Source organism: Meriones unguiculatus, chromosome 1, assembly GCF_030254825.1.
Source record: "Meriones unguiculatus strain TT.TT164.6M chromosome 1, Bangor_MerUng_6.1, whole genome shotgun sequence".
Lineage (NCBI taxonomy): Eukaryota > Metazoa > Chordata > Mammalia > Rodentia > Muridae > Meriones > Meriones unguiculatus.
This window is the reverse complement of record NC_083349.1, coordinates 160,833,913-160,854,909: the sequence shown is the minus strand read 5'-3', so window position 1 is coordinate 160,854,909 and position 20,997 is coordinate 160,833,913. Positions and strand designations below refer to the sequence as shown.

At 43.4% G+C, this 20,997-nt stretch overlaps 1 protein-coding gene across 5 annotated transcripts in view; it reads right to left on the bottom strand.

Moving 5' to 3' along the window:
* Bbs9 (Bardet-Biedl syndrome 9) overlaps window positions 1-20,997 on the bottom strand; it is a 379,885-nt gene that overhangs the window by 354,227 nt on the left and 4,661 nt on the right. For all 5 annotated transcript variants that reach the window (XM_060371023.1, XM_060371015.1, XM_060371029.1 and 2 more), the window contains exons 2-4: window positions 16,786-16,908; window positions 11,854-12,004; window positions 4,633-4,697 (exon numbers count right to left, since the gene is read on the bottom strand). In XM_060371023.1, the coding sequence (XP_060227006.1) occupies window positions 4,633-4,697; window positions 11,854-12,004; window positions 16,786-16,897 (328 nt within the window). In that variant the 5' untranslated portion in view covers window positions 16,898-16,908. The remainder of the gene's footprint in view (window positions 1-4,632; window positions 4,698-11,853; window positions 12,005-16,785; window positions 16,909-20,997) is intronic.

The window sequence follows — 20,997 nt, the reverse complement described above, 5'->3', positions numbered from 1 at the left end:
AAGGCAGAAGCAAGAAGATCTCCGTGAGTTCAAGGCCAGCCTAGTCCACATACTGAGTTTCAGTCCAGCCAGGGCTAACCAGTGATATTCTGTCTCAATTAATAGATAAATAAATATTTTAAAAATAAAGGTAAATTTTATTTTAAAAAAAAAACCAGTACAACTGTAGAGAATAAAAACAACTTATTTGCCCTCAATAATTCTTTTGGAATAAAAGTATCATTTTAAGAATCTAAAATTTAGGGTTAGGGTTATAAGAAAAAAAAAAGAATCTAAAATTTGTGGATATTTGTTCTTTTAGATAAGGATCAATGACATAAAATCACTTGAATTAAAATTAAAATTACTTGAATTACCAAAAAAAATTATATAAGATTTCATCTGTAGATATTCAGGCTTAATATCCTAATTATACATGATTATGGTTTATATAAGACAATGTCTATTTTAAAGACTCTCCAAAAATCTTCTAATAAGCTTTCAATGCAATTTTAGGTAAGTAATCTGGAGATGCTTAAGCAATCCAGAGCCATTACACAATAAATAAATGTTCCCTAATTAGATTATATGAGCAAAGGAAAAATAAAAGATGACAAGCCTTTTTTCCCTTTTAATTGAAATCATCAAAATTCTATAAATAACTCAGATACCTCTAAATGTTTCTTATGACATGCATAATTTTTAGAAAAATATTTATTTAAAGAATATAATCACTGTTAAGTTCAACATCTGTGGATAGAAAGGTGGCTCAGTAGTTATGACCACAGTGCTTGCTGCTCCTACAGAGGACCCAAGTTAGATTCCCAGAACCCACATCAGGCAGGTCACAACCACAAGGAACTCCAGCATCAGGGATCTGACGCCCTCTTCTGGACTCCAAGAGCACCTGCACTCACACATGCACACATTCAAACACAGACACACATTTTCTTAGATTTGTTTATTTTTACTGAGTTCAAACATCTCAGTTTAAAAACTAAAGCCCATGAGAAACGAATATAAGCTATTACAGGTAGTAATGTAGTAGCACATACCTGTAATCACAGAACCCAGGAAGCTAAGCTAGGAGAATCAGAAGTTTGAGGCCCCCTGGGCTACATTATTCAAGAAGGAAAGTAAAAGAAGGAAAATAGAAAGAATCAAGGAGCCTTTAAGTATTCAAGATGCTGATGTTTCTTTGTGTTATACATACATTTAAAGACACAGTACCCAACATAAAGAAATCCACCCAGTTACCTCCAACTATGTAGGGGCTATTTGTTACTTCCAAAAGAATGACTTCAAAGACTGAATTCACTTCAAATCTGTGTCAGAAACCTGTCAGCTATAAAAGAGTCTTATGAAAGCATACCAAGGTCCTGGGTTCAATTCCAAAACCACAGAAATAAAAGGAGGGGAAAAAGGGAAAGAACTTAGGGAGAAGGAAGCTGGAAAAAAAGAATGTCAAAGCCAGCTAACACTTTCATCTGCCAACACCCACTATTTTACTTAACCTAGAAATATCTGAGCTTCCCCTGTGACTGTAAGGGTTAGCTGAAAGTTCATCCTGTAACCCTAAGAAATATAATCAAAAGAACAAAAACATTAATTCCCCATGCTTTTTAATTTAAGCCAAGCCATGAAAAGTACACAAACCATCTATGAATATTACAAAAGGCTACAGAAACGAGAGGCAGAGAGGAAGGTAGCCGTAATGAAATGTGGTTTGGACAATCCCTGGTCCCAGGGAATATAAAGCTTTTAAATGAATTCACAGAATAAAAATGCAACAACACTACCACTCCCCTAGCAAATCACTCTTATTTCAACACCAACTCAAAAGAGGACACCAATTTTCCACAAACAAACTGACCAAGCAAGTTTCTTCACTGAGCTCTTGCATAAACACAGTTTTTCCCTAGTTCGTGCCCTCTACCCCAATGCTACTTTATAAGCTTCCTCTTACTAGCCATAATTGAAATAGGCCAAGGAAGGCCCAGAGTCTAATCTACCTCCTTGCTCTTAGAACCCCCACAGAGCCCAGAAGAAACTAATTATCCAAGACCAGGGAGTAACTAACTGGCGGCAAGTTCTCTTCCACGGCCTGTGAAAACCAGATAGTAAACTATCATATCCCGTTAAGACAATTATCAAAACCAGAAGAAATCCAGCCAGGTACAATGGCCCATGTCTGTGGCCCCAGAACTCAGAAGGTGGACCCAGGAAGCTCACCCATTTTCTGGGCAGACTGGAACATAGGGCGGGTTGCAAGCCAGCTTGAACATAAGAAGTAAGATCGTGCCTTGCAACTAGTCAAAATGTGACTGTAAAATATTCGGCCCAAAACGGGACATTTATATCATATCCCTCCCCTGCAACCTACAGCTCAGGAAACATCACCAACAAGGGAGCAGATATGCTGTAAGAGCCAAAAGTTGGATGAAGGATGCGATGAAATCCTGTCTTTTGGACATGACCGGGCCTTTGCACATATGAACTCACAGTAGCTGTGGTTGTCAGCATAAGACCTGCATACAAGCCAGTCAACATGCCAACATGGGAAGAGAAGGGCTCATGAAGCCCCCCTTGTGGCTGAAGAGCTATTGGCAGTGGCTATTGGCCACTGGAAAGGGGAGAGTTGGTTCTGTTCAGGGATGCAGATAATAAATGGTGTAATTGTGTATGAAAGTACCAAAGAACAAACTCTTTAATTTTTCATTTTATTAATTTTTATTTCACTTGTAGGGGTGTTTTGCCTGCATGTATGTCTGTGTGCCACGTGGACACCAGAAGGCATTAGATCCCCTGAGACCGGAGTTACAGACAGTTATGAGCCATGATGTGGGTGCTGGGAATCAAACCCAGGTCCTCTGGAGGAGAGGAAGTACACTTACCTCTAAGCCAACTTTGCAGTCCTAAGAATATTTTTTTAAAGATTCTGTCTCTAAAAAAGAAAAATCCCAGAACTGAGTCCACGAACTAGAGCAACCTAAACCATACCTTTATTATCATCATCATCATCATCATTACTATTATTAGATACTAAATATATGCCCTTTCACTAGAAAGAACAACTTTTTCTTTAGAGAAAAAGTCTCTCTGTGTAATCCATGCTGGCCTCTAATGCCCAGTGCCCCTGTCTTAGCTTCAGAGTGGTGGGATTGTAGGCCACCATCACCATGGCAACAGTGAAATGCCCCATGCCCTCCTGTCAGACCTCTGATAAATGTAGATGGCAGTGGCGACAAGAGGGAGCAACTTCAGCCTGGCCACAGGATAAGCATACTAATCATAATCATAGCACCTGGACACAGAGACAGGAGGACTGCCCACGAGGCTTCCCTGGCCTGCACAGTGAGTTCTGGGCCAGCCTGCACTACTAGAAGGACCCTTTCTAAAAACCAATCAATCAATCAATAAAGATAAGTGACTGTCAAATACTTCCATGCCACCTCTCAAATTACAGTTGTATTCTACCATCTACCAGGGCCCTCGGTACCAAGGCTGCCTTTAAAAGTTAACAGATTTTTGCCCCAAAAATCTCTTGAATTTTAATAAGGGCCAAAATGCTGAAATCAAACCACAACACACTACATACTAAGCATCTACCCACAGGACCACATCAGGGAACCATACCCAATTTCACCTCAAAATTATGTGTCTTGAGGTCTGGTTGTGTAAGAACAGTAGGAAGCCAAGAAATGGGAACTAAAAGAGAAAACACCTGAAGTTTGCTAAGGAAGAGACATTTCAAACCATTCCGACTCAACAGCTAACAAACTGTCACTGCTGAGCATCTCTCACACTTCAGGGGTCCTGAGTGACCAGCACCTCCTTCAGTTAGTCACAGGCGATTCTAGACTCAATTCCTGACAAGAAACCCTCTGCACAGTCCTTGGTTGGTCTTCAGGCTCCACAGGTCCCCCTGGACCCTGGTTAATTGTGCCTGTTGGTCTTCTTGTGGAGCTCCTGTCCCCTCTGGGTCGTCCTATCCTTCCCCCCACTCTTCCACAAGGCTCCCTGCACTCACGGATGTAGCCGACTGGCAGCTCGGTCCTCATCTGGGTTGCCTAGTAAGAGGAATGGGGGCTGACTGTGACAGAAACTCTGTTGCCTGCTTTTTGATCACTTTCTCCTCACAGGCCACAGAGAAAGAGAATACACTCAGTCCTGATGAAACTTGATATGCTGGGGTTGGGGGGCTCCCCTTCTCTGAGGCATAGGGGAGGGGGGAAAAAGGGAGGGTGGGACCTGGAGGAGAGAAGGGAATGGGCTATGAATAGAATGTAAAATGAATAAGTAAAAATTAAAATTAAAAAACAGATAATAAATAAATAAATATTTGAGGTTTAAAACTAAAGTGCCTAGTAATCTTTCTGCCTTCTTTGCAAATGTACTGTTGTTTCTTACCACATACAAAGTGCTGATCTTGGTTCTCGGCACTAAAAAAAGAAACCCTCTGATAACAACAGGAAGACAGAGGAATAGTGGAGCAAGAAATGTGTACAAAAGAATAATGAGTGGTGAGGAAGGCTAACAGAGACCGGACGATCCTCACACGAACACTTTGTGTTCGCTCCTACAATGATCTCTCCTCTTTCACCAGAGCCTGGTGTGGAACAGAAATCGCGCTCCGGAAGAACGTCCTCTTACCTGAGACAGAGTAGACGCAGAGCTTCCTGGGGTGCAGCACGGCCAAATGCAGCATCTCGGTGCCTCTGCGAACGGGACAGTTCAAAAGCTTTAGGTGTTAGTCTTAGGTGTCACCCGAAAGTTACAAGCCATGTTCAAAAAGATCTATAACTACAGCTACCAGGAGCTAGTAAAACAATTCATAGACAGAAGGCTAACCTGAAAAATAATCATACCAGTGGCACCTGCCTCTGAATCAGGCTACACAGAAGGCTGAGCTGGGGGAGGGGGACCAAAGTTCCAAGCCAGCCGGGTCTACACAGGAAATCAATGAAGGAGAGGGCCAGGCATGCTGGACACCGCTCTAATTGCAGCACTGAGGGCAGAGGCAGGAGGATCTCTGTGAGTTCTAGGCCAGCCTCGTCTACCGAGTGAGTTCCAGCTGGTGATACATAGTAAGACCTTGTCTAAAAAAAAAAAAAGGGTAAGGAAGACATGGGTTGTGAAAGAGTAGAATACTGAGGGAAGAGGAAGCCAAACACAGTGATCAGGCCTGAGCCTCGGTGAGTCCGCTCCCACAGCCAAGAGCTCAAGCTCTGCTCCTGCCTTCTGAGTGATTCACCTATAACTTCTGGCAAGTCATTTAATCTCTCTGAGCCCATTTCTCCCGCTGGAAAATGAGAGGTTTCATTAAATGGCATGCAGGCATGAGGAAGCGCCTGACTGCATGAACGAGCTTCGAGCGCTGTCAATACTAACAATGGCACAGATTACTTCCAGATCCCAGCTCTCATTAGAAGTGTTGAAAACCTTCAGCTTTGACTGAGTCTCAGATGGAAATAAAATACCACCATCTACACTGCCCTTCCTGCCATGTCAAGTGGTTTCCAGGGGCAGATGCAAGGCACAGAACAGAAATCCTTAATTCACGGTCTTCAGGGGATCAAACAAATGGCCACTAATGAGGAAAGGCTGTATGAGGCTCTGATTAACTGAAGACTGTGGCCAGACACACAGAAGAGGCTGCTGTTTGGATCTAGGCTTCTGGCCAGATCACCACAAGTTTTCAAAACCAGAAAGCAATGTTTTTATGTGAAACCTCCTGGTTCTTGGATATTAGCAGCTCTTTTAAGTTAAAAACACTAGAGGCCAGCACGCACATGCGCGGCTGTCTGAAGGCTTGAATCTGGCGCGGCACCTCTCCGCTTGCGACCCCTCGTGGCAGCCCTGAGGCCCTCCTTACAGATGAGAACCGCATGACGTAATGCACCGCAACACTGGCAAACAGCTCCGGAAGTCCTCATCCTTTGCTCTCCTGCCACAAAACTGTGGCTTCTCTACTCAAATACCACAGAATCAACAGTGCTTTCAGAACTGTTTTATGGACCTGCGTGCTGAGCACAAGAGAACAAGCTCTGAGTCTGGCTGTGTGACTTTGCACCCTAAAATTCGCTTATCTATAAATGCAGGTCATTATGTCTTACAGGTAAGATCATTGAGACGGGGACTAGAAAAGAGGCTCAGAGCCTCTAACTCCACTTCTGATGCCCTTTTGCATGCATGTTTTATATACATACACATAAAATAAAAAATAAATAAATCTATTAAAAAGATTATAGAAGTGGAGCAGAGCCATGTGTTGTCACCCTCCTTCCTTCCCGCCGAGTGATGACAGAAGTGACAGCTGAACCCAGGACCACCATATAGAACAGTGTTGATCGCAGGCCATTCCACAGGCCGGGAAAACGTTAAATCATCTCCACAGCAGCTCGGAGAAGCATCCACAGAAGACAGAGAAAAAGCCATGCTGTGTAGGCTAAGCTGGCTCAGAACAACATCTCAATAACAACTGCACTGGGGGCAGGAAGTCTAGGAATGAAAAGGGCTGTGTCTTCTTAAAGGAATAGTTACTCCTCCTAGCTCTCCAGCACGGCCTAAGGTGGATCTGCCTTCTGATGAGATGATTGGCAGCCCAAAGGGAGACAACTGCATGCCTAAAGCCGCTATTTACTGGAACATACTGTGCTCTGAAGCGGGAACCCTAAAATCATGTTGGAGATGGGAGGAAATTGTCGTAGACACGAACCGCTTCTACCATAAACATCTAAAGGCTGTTCTCCCTCGGGGATTAACGTGAGGACTGGGGTTTCTGACCCACCCTCTAGTTCAGCCTTCCGGGAAGGTGTGCCCACAGGAGCTAAGAAACCAGAGCTCCCTCTGCCATTCCTGGCCAGAGAACCCAGCAGATTTCCAACTGTGCCAAGGACACAGACTGAGGCCCCTCTTCCTGAACTGCCTGCCCCACTTCTATCTCTTGTCTTCATCATTGACCCTGCGAAGAAAGAACTCGAAGTGTCATGAGAACTGGGAACAAGCATGAGCTAATATAAGGAAATAATAAATAGATGCTCTTTTGAGGCCATTGAAAGATCCTGGTAGACTTTAATCCACACACTTTAACATGTCCTTGGTTCTGGCTTCTCCTGGTTCTCTACCCAGGACTTATGTTAAGGCATTGTATTTACTCATGTTTTTAAAAGATTGTACAACAATTGCCTAGCATACATGAAACCTTGGGTGCAAATGGAGAGAAAAGGAGAGGAGGAGAGAGGACATGAGGGGAGGAAGAAGAGATCAGCAAAGAAGGGAGGGGAAGGGAAGAAGGAAGGGGAGGACACAGGAAGGGAGGGGAGGGAAAGGGAGAGGACAAAAGAAAGTGTAAGAGCCAGAGGGTTGGGGGAGGCCGTGAAAAGCTGCATCCTGGGTGTGACTTGGCTGTAGCACACGCAGACTCCCAGCAGCTGTGGTGACCTGCACAGGATCAAACCAATCAAAATTCCAGGATGAATAGGAAGGGGTTCACAGGGCCCCAGCATTACCTGAGCTCAGGGCTATTTTTAGCTGATGGTTGCTAGGAGAGGGAAAGTCATTTTCCTTTGAGGTATGGCCACTGGTAGGTTGCTCATGCTATAGCAGATGACCCTGTTGTACCCACATGTGCACCAGAAGCTCGAATTAGCCTCAGTATTAGTTGGGATATCAAAAGAAAAAGAAGGACTTGAATGGGCGAGTCAGCACGAGGGTGAACATGAACTAAATACACTGTATACATAAATGAAATTCTCAAATAACACACGTTAAATGTCATATTAACAATTATTTTCGGGACTGGAAAGATGGCTCAACGGTTAAGAGCACTGTCTGAGGAACTCAATGGCTAGCTCTTTGACCTACCCACCCCCCAAGGAAGGAGCAGTCCCGCTAGGCCACAGATACCTGATAAAACAGGGTCAGATAAAAGGGGAGGAGGTCCTCCCCAATCAGTGGACTTGGAAAGGGGCAGGGAGGAGATGAGGGAAGGAGGGTGGGATTGGGAGGGAATGAGGGAGAGGGATATATCTGGGATACAGAGTTAATAAAATGTAACTAATAATAAAAATTAAAAATAAATTAAAATTAAAATATTAAAAAAAAACCACTGTCTACTCTTCCAGAGGTCCTGAGATCAATTCCCAGCAAGCACATGGTGGCTCACAACCATCTATAGTGAGATCTGGCGCCCTCTGCTGGCCTGCAGGGGTACATGCAGGTAGAGCACGCATATACATAAATTAAATAAAGTCTTTTTTAAATGAATTATTTTAAACTATAAAGTTAACGACACACACCTCTGGGAGCACACGCCTGTAAATCCAGCTGAGGCAGGAGCACCATCACCAGGCTGAGGACAGGGGGTGTTCACAGTGAAACTCTATCTCAATTTCTTTCTTACAGTGAGTAAAAATAAAATGTAAAGGGAAAAATGCATCTGAGATGCAAAAATTCTCTGAGCAGTCTACTTTATAAATCTAGCATGTCTAAGATGTATTAGGTCCACAAAGAGCACCTAAACACAACCTGTGTTTAGATGGAATCAAAATTTACCAGCCTCCTAAATGACAGTTTCTCCCTGATTCAGCCTATCACCCTCCATAAAAGGCTTGTTTTTGCTGATACTTTGTTGTTGCCGAAGTTTGGTTGTTTTGTTTTGTTACGTTGTGTTATGTTTTTGGCAGGTGGAAGATTATTGGCTGTGGAAGGTAGTCGAGGCTGGCCTTACTATGTACCTGAGGATGACCTTGAACTTCTGACTCTCCTGCCTCCTATGGTTATAGGTCTGTATAACCATAAGAGTCTGCAAGCCATAAGAGTCTTACTTCACACACTGGCCTAAAGTATTCATGATACATGTCTGCAACATAATGAAGAGTATCACCAGGAGAGAGTTGATGTGTGTGTTGACACGAGCTAGAGTCACTGGAGAAGAAGAAGTCTTAACTGAGAAAATGCCTTCATAAATTTGGGCTACAGGCAAGGCTGTTGGTCTTTTTCTTAAGTAGCGACTGATGGGGAAGAGACCAGCCCACTGTGGGTGGTGTCATCCCTGGAAAGGTGGTCCTGGGTTTTATTAAAAAAGCAGGCTGAGCAAGCCATAGGGAGCAAGCCAGTAAGCAGCACCCCTCCAAGGCCTCTGCATCAGCTCCTGCCTCCAGGTTCCTGCCCTGTTTAAGTTCCTGTCCTTGACTTTCAATGAGGAACAGTGATACGGAAGTGTAAACCTAAAAACCCTTTCCTCCCCCAATTCACTTTTGGTCATTGTGTTTCATCACAGCAATAGAAACCCTGGCTAGGACAAGAGGGTTGTTTGGTTTTCAAGTAGATGTCAGAATTCTGAATAAATGCCGAATGGTGCCAATAACTATGAACAAAAGGAGTGAACTATGATATAGACAAAGCTTAAGGGAATAATCATTTAGGGGGCAAAGCGGGTTCACAAAGAAGAGACAAGTCCAATCTCCCTGTGTGATAACTTCCATAATAACTTTTTAACTTTGCATTTATTTGCATTTATTTATTAAGGTCTCGTGTAGCCCAGGATGGCCTTGAACTCCTGTCCGGCTCTGTCTCCTAAGTGGTGGGATCGCAGGCACAACAGGACCGGCTTTTTTACTTTTTAATTTTATGTGGTGGGTGTTTCGCCTGCATGTATATCTATATACTACATGCATGCGGTGCCATAGAAGCCAGAAGAGCTGGATCCCCTGACACTGGAATGACTGTGAGCCGTATTGTGGGTGCTGGGAATCAAACCCAGGTCCTCTGGAAAAGCAGCCAGTGCTCTTAACCCCTGAGCCATCTCTCCAGCCCCTGGATTGCTTTAGATTAAAATGTAATTCCATTATTTTGTACCCTCCTTTCCTCCTTCCAAGCCCTCCCCTGTTCTCCCCTATTGCCTTCTCAAATAACCTGACCCTTTTGCTTTGATATTGGGGATATTTAGGAGGCTAGTCCCTGGGGTGCCTGATGCTCAGGCTCTAGGCATTAAGTCCAATTCAACAGCTACTGGTTTCTGTCTAAATATGAACGCCATGACTGAACCTTTGGGAGTATTCTGCCGCGCTGGTCAGTGCTATAGTTCACAGACGTCACAGCAGGCAGGTCTATTAACCACACCCCTTGCTTGGCAGCTCACACAGCACTTTCTGGTTCCATGTAAGTTAGACCACAGGAAGGGGGCTTTCAGGCTAGGGCACAGGACTCAAGCTGGATGACAGGTTTTTTGAAAGCACTTCTAAAACAGCATGTAGTAACTGCATAGAATGGCAGGCTTCATTGTTGTTTGCAGGACGTGTATAAGATACTCTGCTGAATCTTCTCTCCCCGTTCCCATCTCCTTCCTTGTCAGTCCCATTTCTGGTCATAATACGTTTTGAATTTTGGAGTTTCCTTTGTTTGAAGTTTGTGAGACATTGGTATCTCCATGTGGCCCTGCCTCAACCCTTCCTGTGCTGGGATTACAGGCCGCACCTCTGCCTCAACCCTTCCTGTGCTGGGATTACAGGCCGCACCTCTGCCTCAACCCTTCCTGTGCTGGGATTACAGGCCGTACCTCTGCCTCAACCCTTCCTGTGCTGGGATTACAGGCCGCACCTCTGCCTCAACCCTTCCTGTGCTGGGATTACAGGCCACACCTCTGCCTCAACCCTTCCTGTGCTGGGATTACAGGCCACACCTCTGCCTCAACCCTTCCTGTGCTGGGATTACAGGCCGCACCTCTGCACTCAGTTCACAGGATATTTAACGACCAAGAGATACAGGTTTTCTACATGTATTGGCTACTTTTCTGTTGCTGTGACAAAATGCCTTGACCAAAAGCAACTTAAGGGAGTCTCTTTGGGCCAACAGTTCCAGGCGGCTAGCTGTTCAGAATGGCAGGGAAAGCATGGCTCCAAGAGCAGGACGCTGAGAGACCACATCTCAGCCACACACAGGAGGCGGGGAGGACAAGTGGGGTAAGGTGATCTCTCAAAGCCCACCCCCAGTGACACTCCCTGTAGCAAAGCTGTGCATCTAAAGGTCCCATGACCTCCCCAGACAGCAGCACCTGGGCCAAGAGCTTAAACACATGCACCTACAGGGGGCATTTCTCATTCAAAGCCCAGTACTGGGCATGGTGGCATACACCTGTAATCCCAGCACTGCAGAGGCTGAGGCAGGAGGATTGAAAGTTACAAGCCAACTCCGGCTTGAACTATATCAAAATAAAATAAAGTTAACAAAGAAAGGAAGGGGAAGAAGGGCAAGAAGAGAAGAGGAAGGAAAAACATACTTTTCCTTTTAAGAAAATTCATGCATGTCAGGAAGCTAAGGCAGGAGAAACACAAATTTGAGATCAAACTGAACTATATAGCAAACTCCAGGTAGGGTGCATAGTAAGATTCTGCCATAAAAGAAAAAGAATAGAAAAGCAGAACAAAGAAAGAGAGAGAGAGAGAAAAAGAGAGAGAGAGAGAGAGGAAGGAAGGAAGGAAGGAAGGAAGGAAGGAAGGAAGGAAGGAGGAAGGGGAAGGGGGAAAAAGGGGGAAGGGGCAGAAACAGGAAGACTACTGGGCTTTCTGGATACCCTACCCAAGGAATTGCAAGCCCCAGGTTCAGGTTCACTCTCTCAAGAGTGAGAGTGCGCACCTGCGCATACACACATGCACATACACATACAGATGCAAACACAAAAAACCCTAGGTTAGCTCATCTTAAATGTACATGTTTCTATATAAAGGTGTTTAGAACATAAAGCCTGCCTGCATGACATATATCTATAACATACAGAATCCATGAAATATTTTTAAATCCATAGACCTGTCACTATAAGGGACAGATAAAATCCCCAAGAGGGAAAGCACCCCAATTGTTGGCCCTACTCACGAGACGAACTTCCCGACTTCCACCTGCAGCACCGGGTCCCTCAGGTGCACCTCTAGAAGCAAGTCCTCAGCCTGAGGCCCGTCTCCAGTCTTCACAGAATGGGGACTGAAGATTCTCAGGTAGCCCATGAAGCTGCCCACGATGATTTTATCTGTAAACAGAGTTTGAAAACATGGAGAAAGAAGCAGACATCAGCAAATGTCACTGGGAATCGGCTTTCAGAAGACTAAAGGAGTCAAAATGTTAAAAGGTTCTACCCTTGCTGCAAACACAAAAGTCACTCTATCAACAGGTGATGTGACTAAAGGGAGCTTACCTGAGTAGCTCAACCTTCTCAAAAAACAGCTCTACATCACTAAAAGCCAAGGGAATTGGTAAACACAGAGTGTGTTTGTCTTAAGCGTTAACTGGTACCCACCATAAATTAGCTCAAGGAAAGCAAGCCACTGTCTCAAAAGACTGGTAGCGATTACAAACTGGCTTCTTCATGGAATGTGAACTCTGTAATTGATCATGGCTGTTGCAGACACTCTAAGTGGGCTCACTAGAATGCCCCTCATAACAATGAATGGTCTTGGGTATAGCAGGGTGAAGGAAAAGGATGCATAAAGGATGTAAATTGTGTCTCTCAAAATGATATGTTCAAATCCTTGCTCCACATATGTGATCTAGTTTTAAACAGTCCTTGCAGATATAACCAAGTTCAAATGAGGATACAACTGCCCTTTAAAGGGAAAGACACAGGAGAATCCAAATGCCAAATTATGACAGAAAGCAGGCAAGAAAGGATAGCACATGCACATAATCCTGGCACTTAGGAAGCTGCCTTAGCTACTTTTCTGCTGACAATGACCAAGGAAACATAACAACATTTTTTATTTGGGGCTTATGGGTGCAAAGTCACAACCATCTTTGGCAGGGCACACAGAAGCAAGCAGGCAGGAAGCCTTGGTACTGGAGTAGCAGCTAAGGGTGTTTTTACAGTAGGAGGCAGAGAGAGGGAAAGAGAGATGGAAGTGGCACGGGCTTTTGAACCCTCAAAACCCACCCCCAGTGACACACTTCCTCTAACAGGGCTACTTCCTAATCCTTCCCAAATAGTTCCAACCAGCCAGGGACCAAGCATTCAAATATATGAGCCTATGAGAGCCATGCCCATTCAAACCACAACAGAAACTGAGGGAAGACAGAGAATTAAAGGCCATCTTGAGCTGTCCTGTGAGGTCAAGTCCAGCCTAGGCGATGTAGTGAATAAAGGTAGGCTGCAGGTTGGAGATGTCCATCTGACAATACTGGCAGGAACTGGAGTGACACATCTACAAACCAGAGTGTCCTGAATTACTAAAAATTAGAAGAAACACATAAGGATCCTAGACGCTTCAGAAAAACTAGGAAAAGGGGCTGGGCTAACAGTTAACAGCACTTATTACTCTTGCATAAGTAAGTGCTAGGCCTGGTTCCCAGCACTCACATGAACTCCACCTGTAACTCCAGTTCCTGGGTATCTGATGCCCTCTCTGGTCACCATGGGGTACTGCAACATACGGTACACATAACTCACACCAGCAAACACACAGTGCACATGATAGATAGATAGATAGATAGATAGATAGATAGATAGATAGATAGATAGTAGATCTTTTAAAATACCAAAGCCTAGCATCGACAACTGTGACAGAATATGTTGCTGTCATTTTAAGCCACTGAAGTGATACTCTGTTATATTGATACTAAGGTATAAATCTCCATCTGCTAAAGAAAAAGTCTGCATTTCCTTTAATCGGCTTACAGTGCCAGGCCCTGAACTAGACAGTTCTCACAGACTAACTCTTTAAATCCTCAGCATAACCATCTTGGAAAGGTGTTCCCATGGGGACTTCAGTCCTAAGGAAACACAAAGCCATCAGGAAACCAGAAGACCCAATGGCAGCATCCTAGAGATGAGCAAGACTGATGGAGCCATGATCATTTCTGTCCCTGCCAACTCCCTGACAGACACATTCTGCTTTGCAGTTGGGGGAGTGTTAGTATTCTCATTCTGACATCCTTTTTACTTTAAATTGATCATTTCATATCACTTGTAGCAATAATTAATTAATTAATTAATTAAAAGTTAAATGATGTGGAATTAGGTGAGCATGAATATTCCTACAAGGAGGATATCTGAATCCTGTGGCCTGTTGGAACACCAAGCAGCAAGGCTCCTCCTGTCCATGCTCTAGGTAAAGTTATGGAGCATGGCTCCAAGAAACACAACAAATAAACTATCAGACTCATCATCTGGGATCTTGTGCTCTATCCTAGACTTCTTCCAGCTGGTTTGTTTGGCTTACAGGTTAGTCTTGCATTGTCATAAGTCAGGGCAGGAACCTGGAAGCAGGAAGTAGAAGCAGAGACCGTGGAGAAACACTCTCCTCAGGGCTTGCTCAGCTTGCTGTCTTATGCAGCTCAGAACCACCTGCCCAGGGATGGCACCACCCACAGTCCTCAGGGCCTCCAATACCAATCACTATCAAGAAAATGCCTCCTAGACATGCCCTGGCCACCGTGCCAGAGGCAGCTCCTGAACTGAGAGTCCCTCACTAGAGGTGACTGTGGTTTGTGTCAAGTTGGAAGAAACTAACCAGCACACGCCCCAGAAACTAACTGTCCATAATATTCTGGTGGACTAACCGTCTGCTGCCATTAGCCACCCAGACAAAAAGAAGAAATGCCAATGAATGTAAGTGGACTTCTTCTACAGACACTGCATAATCTAAAATACAACCATGATACATTTAAAGACCAAAATTCTTCTTGGGATAAAGAAAAAGACTCGGGGTCTCAGACTCTGCAGAAAGAATTTCTGAGCATCTACAGCACTGGATCTTAACACGAAGAATCTAATTCAAAGATGAATTCTCTGGCTTGGAAGCTGCAGTAACACATAAGGTGACTAACCTTGGGTCTCTTGGGTGAAAAGAATGATACTGACCAGAAGGAGGTTATATGTTCAAATAAAGTTACTAGGAGCCTGGAAAATTTGCTTCTGAGTTCCCTCTGCTTGCTGTCATGTCTTAGACCCCACAATACCTCAATAATTAACCAAGATTTGATTTCAATAAAGCCCTTCAAAAATCAGAGGTGGAGGGCTGGAAAGATAGTGAAGCCGTAAAAAGCACTTGTCGCTCTTCCGGAGGACCCAGCTTCTAATCCCAGCACCCACGTGGTGGCTCGCAATCTTCTGTAACTCCAGGTCCAGAGGCTCTGACTCCTATGCTCTTTTCTGGCCTCTGAGGGCACCAGGCTCACACATGGTACACAGACATGCATGAAGGCAACATACTTATACACATAAAATAAAATAACAATGAGAACGGCCAACTCCACAGTTAATAGGCTAAACTCAAATCAAATTTTAAATCTATGAATTGGGGGGAGTGTTGGCGGTGGTGGTGTTTTTCAAGACAGGGTTTCTCTGTTTCTCTTGGTTTCTCTGCCTTAGCTGTCCTGGAACTCGCTGTCCTGGAACTCGCTCTGTAGACCAGGCTGGCTTCAAACTCAGAATTCAGAGATCTGCCTCCCAAGTGCTGGAATTAAAGACATGAGCTACCACTGCCCTGCATATATATACAGAGAGACAGACAGAGAGAGAGAGAGAGAGAGAAATGTATATATATATATGTATATGATTTTTAAAACACCTGGCTATTATAATAACCAGATCTCAAATAAAAGTTTTATACACAGATTTCAAGCTATGATAAATCCATTCATTCATTTAAATGTGATTCCCTGTGAAACATTAAATGAAAAACCATTAAGATGTCTTTTGATGGATCACTGTGAATTTGAGGCCAGCCTGGTCTACAAAGCAAGTCCAGGACAGCCAAGGATACACAGATAAACCCTGTCTCAACAAAAACAAATGAAAAAACAAAACAAAACAAAAACCCTCTTCTGTTTTCTTTCTTCTTTCCTGAGTAATAGCTAGTTTACAGAGAGCACTTAAATGGGTTTATCACGTTCACTGAGGCCTTTTCCTCATTTATAAACAAAGATTTCAGGTTGCTGGGCAGTGGTGGTGCACACCTTTAACCCCAGCACTCAGGGAGGCAGATCAGATGGATTGCTATGAGTTCTAAGCCAGCCTGGTCTACAAAATGAGTTCAAGATAGACAAGGCTATACAGAGAAACCTTGTCTTGAAAAAAAAAAAAATTTAGGTCAGAGAAAAACAACCACCTCAAACTGCTAGAAAGTCACAGCTTCTTGCTCTGTGTCACACATAAGTCCCACTCAGAGTCACATGATCAATGACAGTCTGTCTGTGATCATTGCTGTTACACCCATATACCTAATATAACTTTTTGAAGTATATGGGTGTTTTGCCTTTGCGTATGTCTGTGTACCACATGTGTGCCTGGTGCCCACAGTGGCCAAATTTCCTGGAACTGAAGTTACAGACAGTTGTGAGCTGCCATGTAGGCACTGGGAATTGAATCCGGTCCTCTGGAAAAGCACCATATTATGCTCCTAACCACAAAGTCATCTCTCCAGCCCCTAATAAAAACTGTCCTAAAATTTTTCTCTAGACTGTGGTGATTTGAATGAGAATAGTCCCCACAGGCCCATAAATTGGAATGATTGTTGGCCAGGGAGTGGCACTATTTGAAAGAATTAGGAGGGATGGCCTTGTTTTTTTTTTTAAAAAAAAAAAAAAAAGCAGGAAGAGGAAGCAGTGGGGTGGGCACGTTCAAACCTGGGTTTTAATAAGTTATGTTCTTGTAAGTTCTCGTTTTTAAACAAGCCAGTTTTATTTACTATCTTGAACGCTTTGCTCCGGGGGAAGGTGCAGATGACAGCCCAATATCAGAAAACCTCCTTGGCACATGTAAGGCCCCAAGTTCAATTCCCAACACTGGACACAAATGTAAACCCACAGATTCTTTACCTTGTCCATTGCCACTATTGTCAACATCAGCCAAGCATAGACAGCCTTGATCAAATTCTTCTTTTTCTCCCAGCACAGTAGACCACCAATCACGGGCTTTGAACAAAGACATTTCCCTTCACCCTAAAAATAAAACATCCATTTATATAAAAATTCACTTTATGGAGAGGAAGAAGTCAAATTATACCGTTTGCAAATGAGATATTCTATTTTTAAAGACTCTATGTAATCTACTAGAGAATTCTTAGACGTAAAAACACTTACAGTGAAGCTACAAAATACAAAGTCAATATTAAACAAACAGAAAAAAAAATAGCCTCTATATATACCAGAAAAACATTGGGAAAAATAACCTGTTCATAATAACTCCAAAATGCCAAGTACCTATGGGCCATAGAGATGACTCAGCAGTTAAGAATGCATACTCATCTTCCAGACCTCAGCCTGATTCCCAGCACGCATACTGAGTGGTCATAACTGCCTGTAACTTCAGGTTCTGGAGACGTGATACCCTTTTCTGGCCTTCAGTGGCATGTACTCAGGTACATAAACCCACATACAGACATACACACATGATTTTAAAATAATAGTAATAATTACTTTAAATATCAAGTACCTGTTGTACACCTAACCAACAAATTGAAATACCAGGACTTTGAAAAGGGAAATCAAAGATGTTAGGTGAGGACAATGCTAGAAAAAAGATCTCGAATTAACAGAATTAATATTACAAAAATACCACCAAAAGTAATCTACATATATAATTCAATATGTATCAAAATCCCAATGTTATGTTCCACAGATCTAGAAAAAAAAAAAAAATCTCAGTATTCGTATAAGACCACAAATAGCCAAAGCAATCTCGGTGACAAGAACACAACTGGAATTATGACAAAAATCTCAAAACATGCAGTAGAAGAAGAGCCTGTTCAACAAATGGTGCCGGCAAAACTGGGTATCCTCAGAGGAATTCAATGAGATCCCTGTCCTTCACCTTGCACAAAAATCAATTCAAAATATATCAAAGATCTTAATTTAAAGCTGAAATTATGAAACTGATGGGGCAGAACAGAGAGATGATTTTCAAGACACTGGGATATCTCAGTCTTCCACTGGGATATCTCAGTCGTCTACTGGAAACTCTCAGTCTTCCATAGAGAAGCTTCTTGTAGTACATGGGAACCAACCCAGAGACTGACAACTGGACAGTGTGCGGAGAGTGAGCTACTTTAGCACACTCAGTCCCAAAGCCCCCACTCAGTCTCCATCAAGCCCCACCCTCAGGGTTCAGGGATCTATAGAAAAGAAGAGGCAGAAAGATCATTAGAGCCAGAGATGGCAGATGACTCCAAGGGAACCGAATCTTCCAGACACAAGTCTGAAGCACACATGAACTCACCCAGCAGTGGCAGCGTGCACAGGGCCTTCACAGGTTCAGATGGGGTTCCTGCACTGTAGTAACACGGGCTCTCACCCCTGACTAAGAAGCCTGACTAAGAAAGTGACTCCCAGTTGCAAAGGAAGCACTGGTTTTCTTTAGTGGAGTCCCATTGTATCAACCACACTCAGGGCTTTCATGCCCAGGAGTAGTTGGCCAACACAAAATTAACTTAATGGCATTTTTAGAGATTTTTGTTTTTGTTTTTGTTTTGGTCTCATTTTGCTTTGCTTGGTTTTCTTTTTTTTTTTTTTTTTTTTTGTCTTACTGATCTTTTGCTTGTTTATTTCGGTTACTATATTTGTGGTTTTGTGAAGATTTTTGAGTATGTGTTTCTTGCTTCTTTGATTTGTAAAGAGAGAGAAAGAACATAAAGTTGAGTAGGTAGGAGCTAGGGAGGCTCTGGGAGAAAGGAAGACAGGAAAAATGTGACCAAAATATATTGTGGAAAAAATTTTTCCAATGAAAAAACTAAATTATGCATACATGTAAAAATTAAACAAAATAGAATTTACAAAGCCACGGGGGAGGGGAGAGACACGGGGTAGGCAAGAACTTTATGAATGGAATACCAACAGAACAGGAGCCAGCCCTGATTATCAACAGATAGGACGATGTGAAAGGTAAGTTTCTGTGCAGCAAAGGAAACTAACAACAGAGCACAGAGCCCACAGAATGGGAGAAAGCCGTTACGAGGTATGCTCCAGGCGGGGGGTTAACATCCAGATTTTACAAAGAACTACAAAAGTTAAACACCGAGGAAGTAAGACTGACAGCCCACAAATGTGCTAACGAACTGAGCATGCCCCAAAAAACAAAACACAGATGGCTGGTAGCTATTCTTTAACTTTTCGAAATTTTTCTTTTAAAACACACACACACATACAACAGACTTTTGTCACTTTCCCTCAAAGGTGTGCAGGCTCAGTTCTGCCTTTCTTAGCAGACTGTGTCCCTGTGAGTGTCCTGCTGTTGTCACCCTTATCTGACACACGTGCACACTAATTCCTCCGTATGTTCACGTGTGGATGTGATCCCAGTCAGAGATCCCAGAGAACTTGTTATGATGACACCAGCATCACCTGGACTCTTAACTTCTACACACAGAGAGAAAGAATGTATCCGGGCATGCTGTGCACAGTCTGCAGGGCAGTGGGCACAGGCGGGGCACAGGCGGTGGGGAGAGGGCGAGGGGGAAGACCATGATGACTCTAATGTAAAATATCAATAGAGGCCACCAAACTCAGGAACAAATAAATAAACAAGCCTCATGTTCCGTCTCAGGTGCCAATTCTGATCTATAATGCATGGACAGTGCGCGCGCACGCACACGCACACACGCACACGCACACACGCGCACACACGCGCACACGCGCGCACACACACACACACACACACACACACACACACACTAAGTTTAAACTAAGAGTTGTAACTGTGGGTATCCTGTAGCATTTAGAAAGAAGGTTAAAAAAGGGTGATTCTAGGTGATAGTGAAAAAATGCAGGCAAGGGGGCTGGAGAGATGGCTCAGAGGTTAAGAGCACCGGCTGCTCTTCCAGAAGTCCTGAGTTCAATTCCCAGCACCCACATGGTGGCTCACAACCATCTATAATGAGAGCTGGTGCCCTCTGCTGGTACGCAGGCAGAACACTGTATATGTGATAAATAAATAAAATAAATCCTTAAAAAAAAAAAAAAAAGAATGTAGGCAAAAGGTCACAGGCATCATTAAAGAAAATATAAATCTAATTGTCTTTCTAGTTTTCATTCTGCCACAGTTCTTCTGTCTTTGTGGTAGATAAGTGAACTAAAAATATAATTGATAGCGAAAGTGTAATACCCTAAGTGAAGATAAAAAGCTTCAGAGTGGCCATTCTAACTGTGTATTCGCTGAGGTATGTACGGTTCAAGGCTGCTTTTATTTGTGAATTAATTATAATCAAATGCCTTTTAAAAATAAAAACCTTTAAAATAAAATATCTTGGTGTTTTGGTTGTTATTGTTTTAGGACCGGATTTGGTATATCCCATGCTGGCCCTGAGCTCCTGGTCTGTGTGTCCACATTCCAAGTGCTGGGATTGTAGTCATTTGCCACCACAGCCAGCACACATTAATTCTCTGTTAAAGCACAGCAAATTAAGCTTGCCTAGCTTTAAGACTGATGTCTGCAGTTAGCTTTAACTCTGTGTATCATCATGTCCACAGGCATGAAACCACAATTCCAAAAGGTTCCAAGCCTTAGTCAGATACTCTACAACACCACGGAGTTAGGCTGAGAACTTACATATTCATTTGGAAATCTATTTTCTGAGAACTTGAGGAAGGAATTACACAAAAAAGGAAAGAAAAAAAAAACCCTCTTCTCCACTGTCAATATTCACAATTGAAGAGTACTGCTTAACACAGAAATCTAACAAAATACCCAGCTTCCCTTCAGGACCCACTGCGACTACAGGAACCCGGAGAGCTTCCTCCTCCTCCAGGAAAGGCACAGGAAGGCACAGGAATTCATCACAGGCATGAACATGAGTGCACATGTGTGTACACAGAGAGAGACAGAGAGAGAGGCAGAGACAGACACCAAGAGACAGAGAGATGGAGACAGAGAGGGATCGATACCAGGAAAACTGGTTTGCAGGTCCATGTACCTACCTGTGTGACCCCAGACAACCACAAGCCTCTGTACCTGATTTCTTACATAGAATGAGCATCCCCAGTCCTTCCGGACGGTTCTTGTGTGAATGCACATCGTACCTTTGCAATGGAAACACA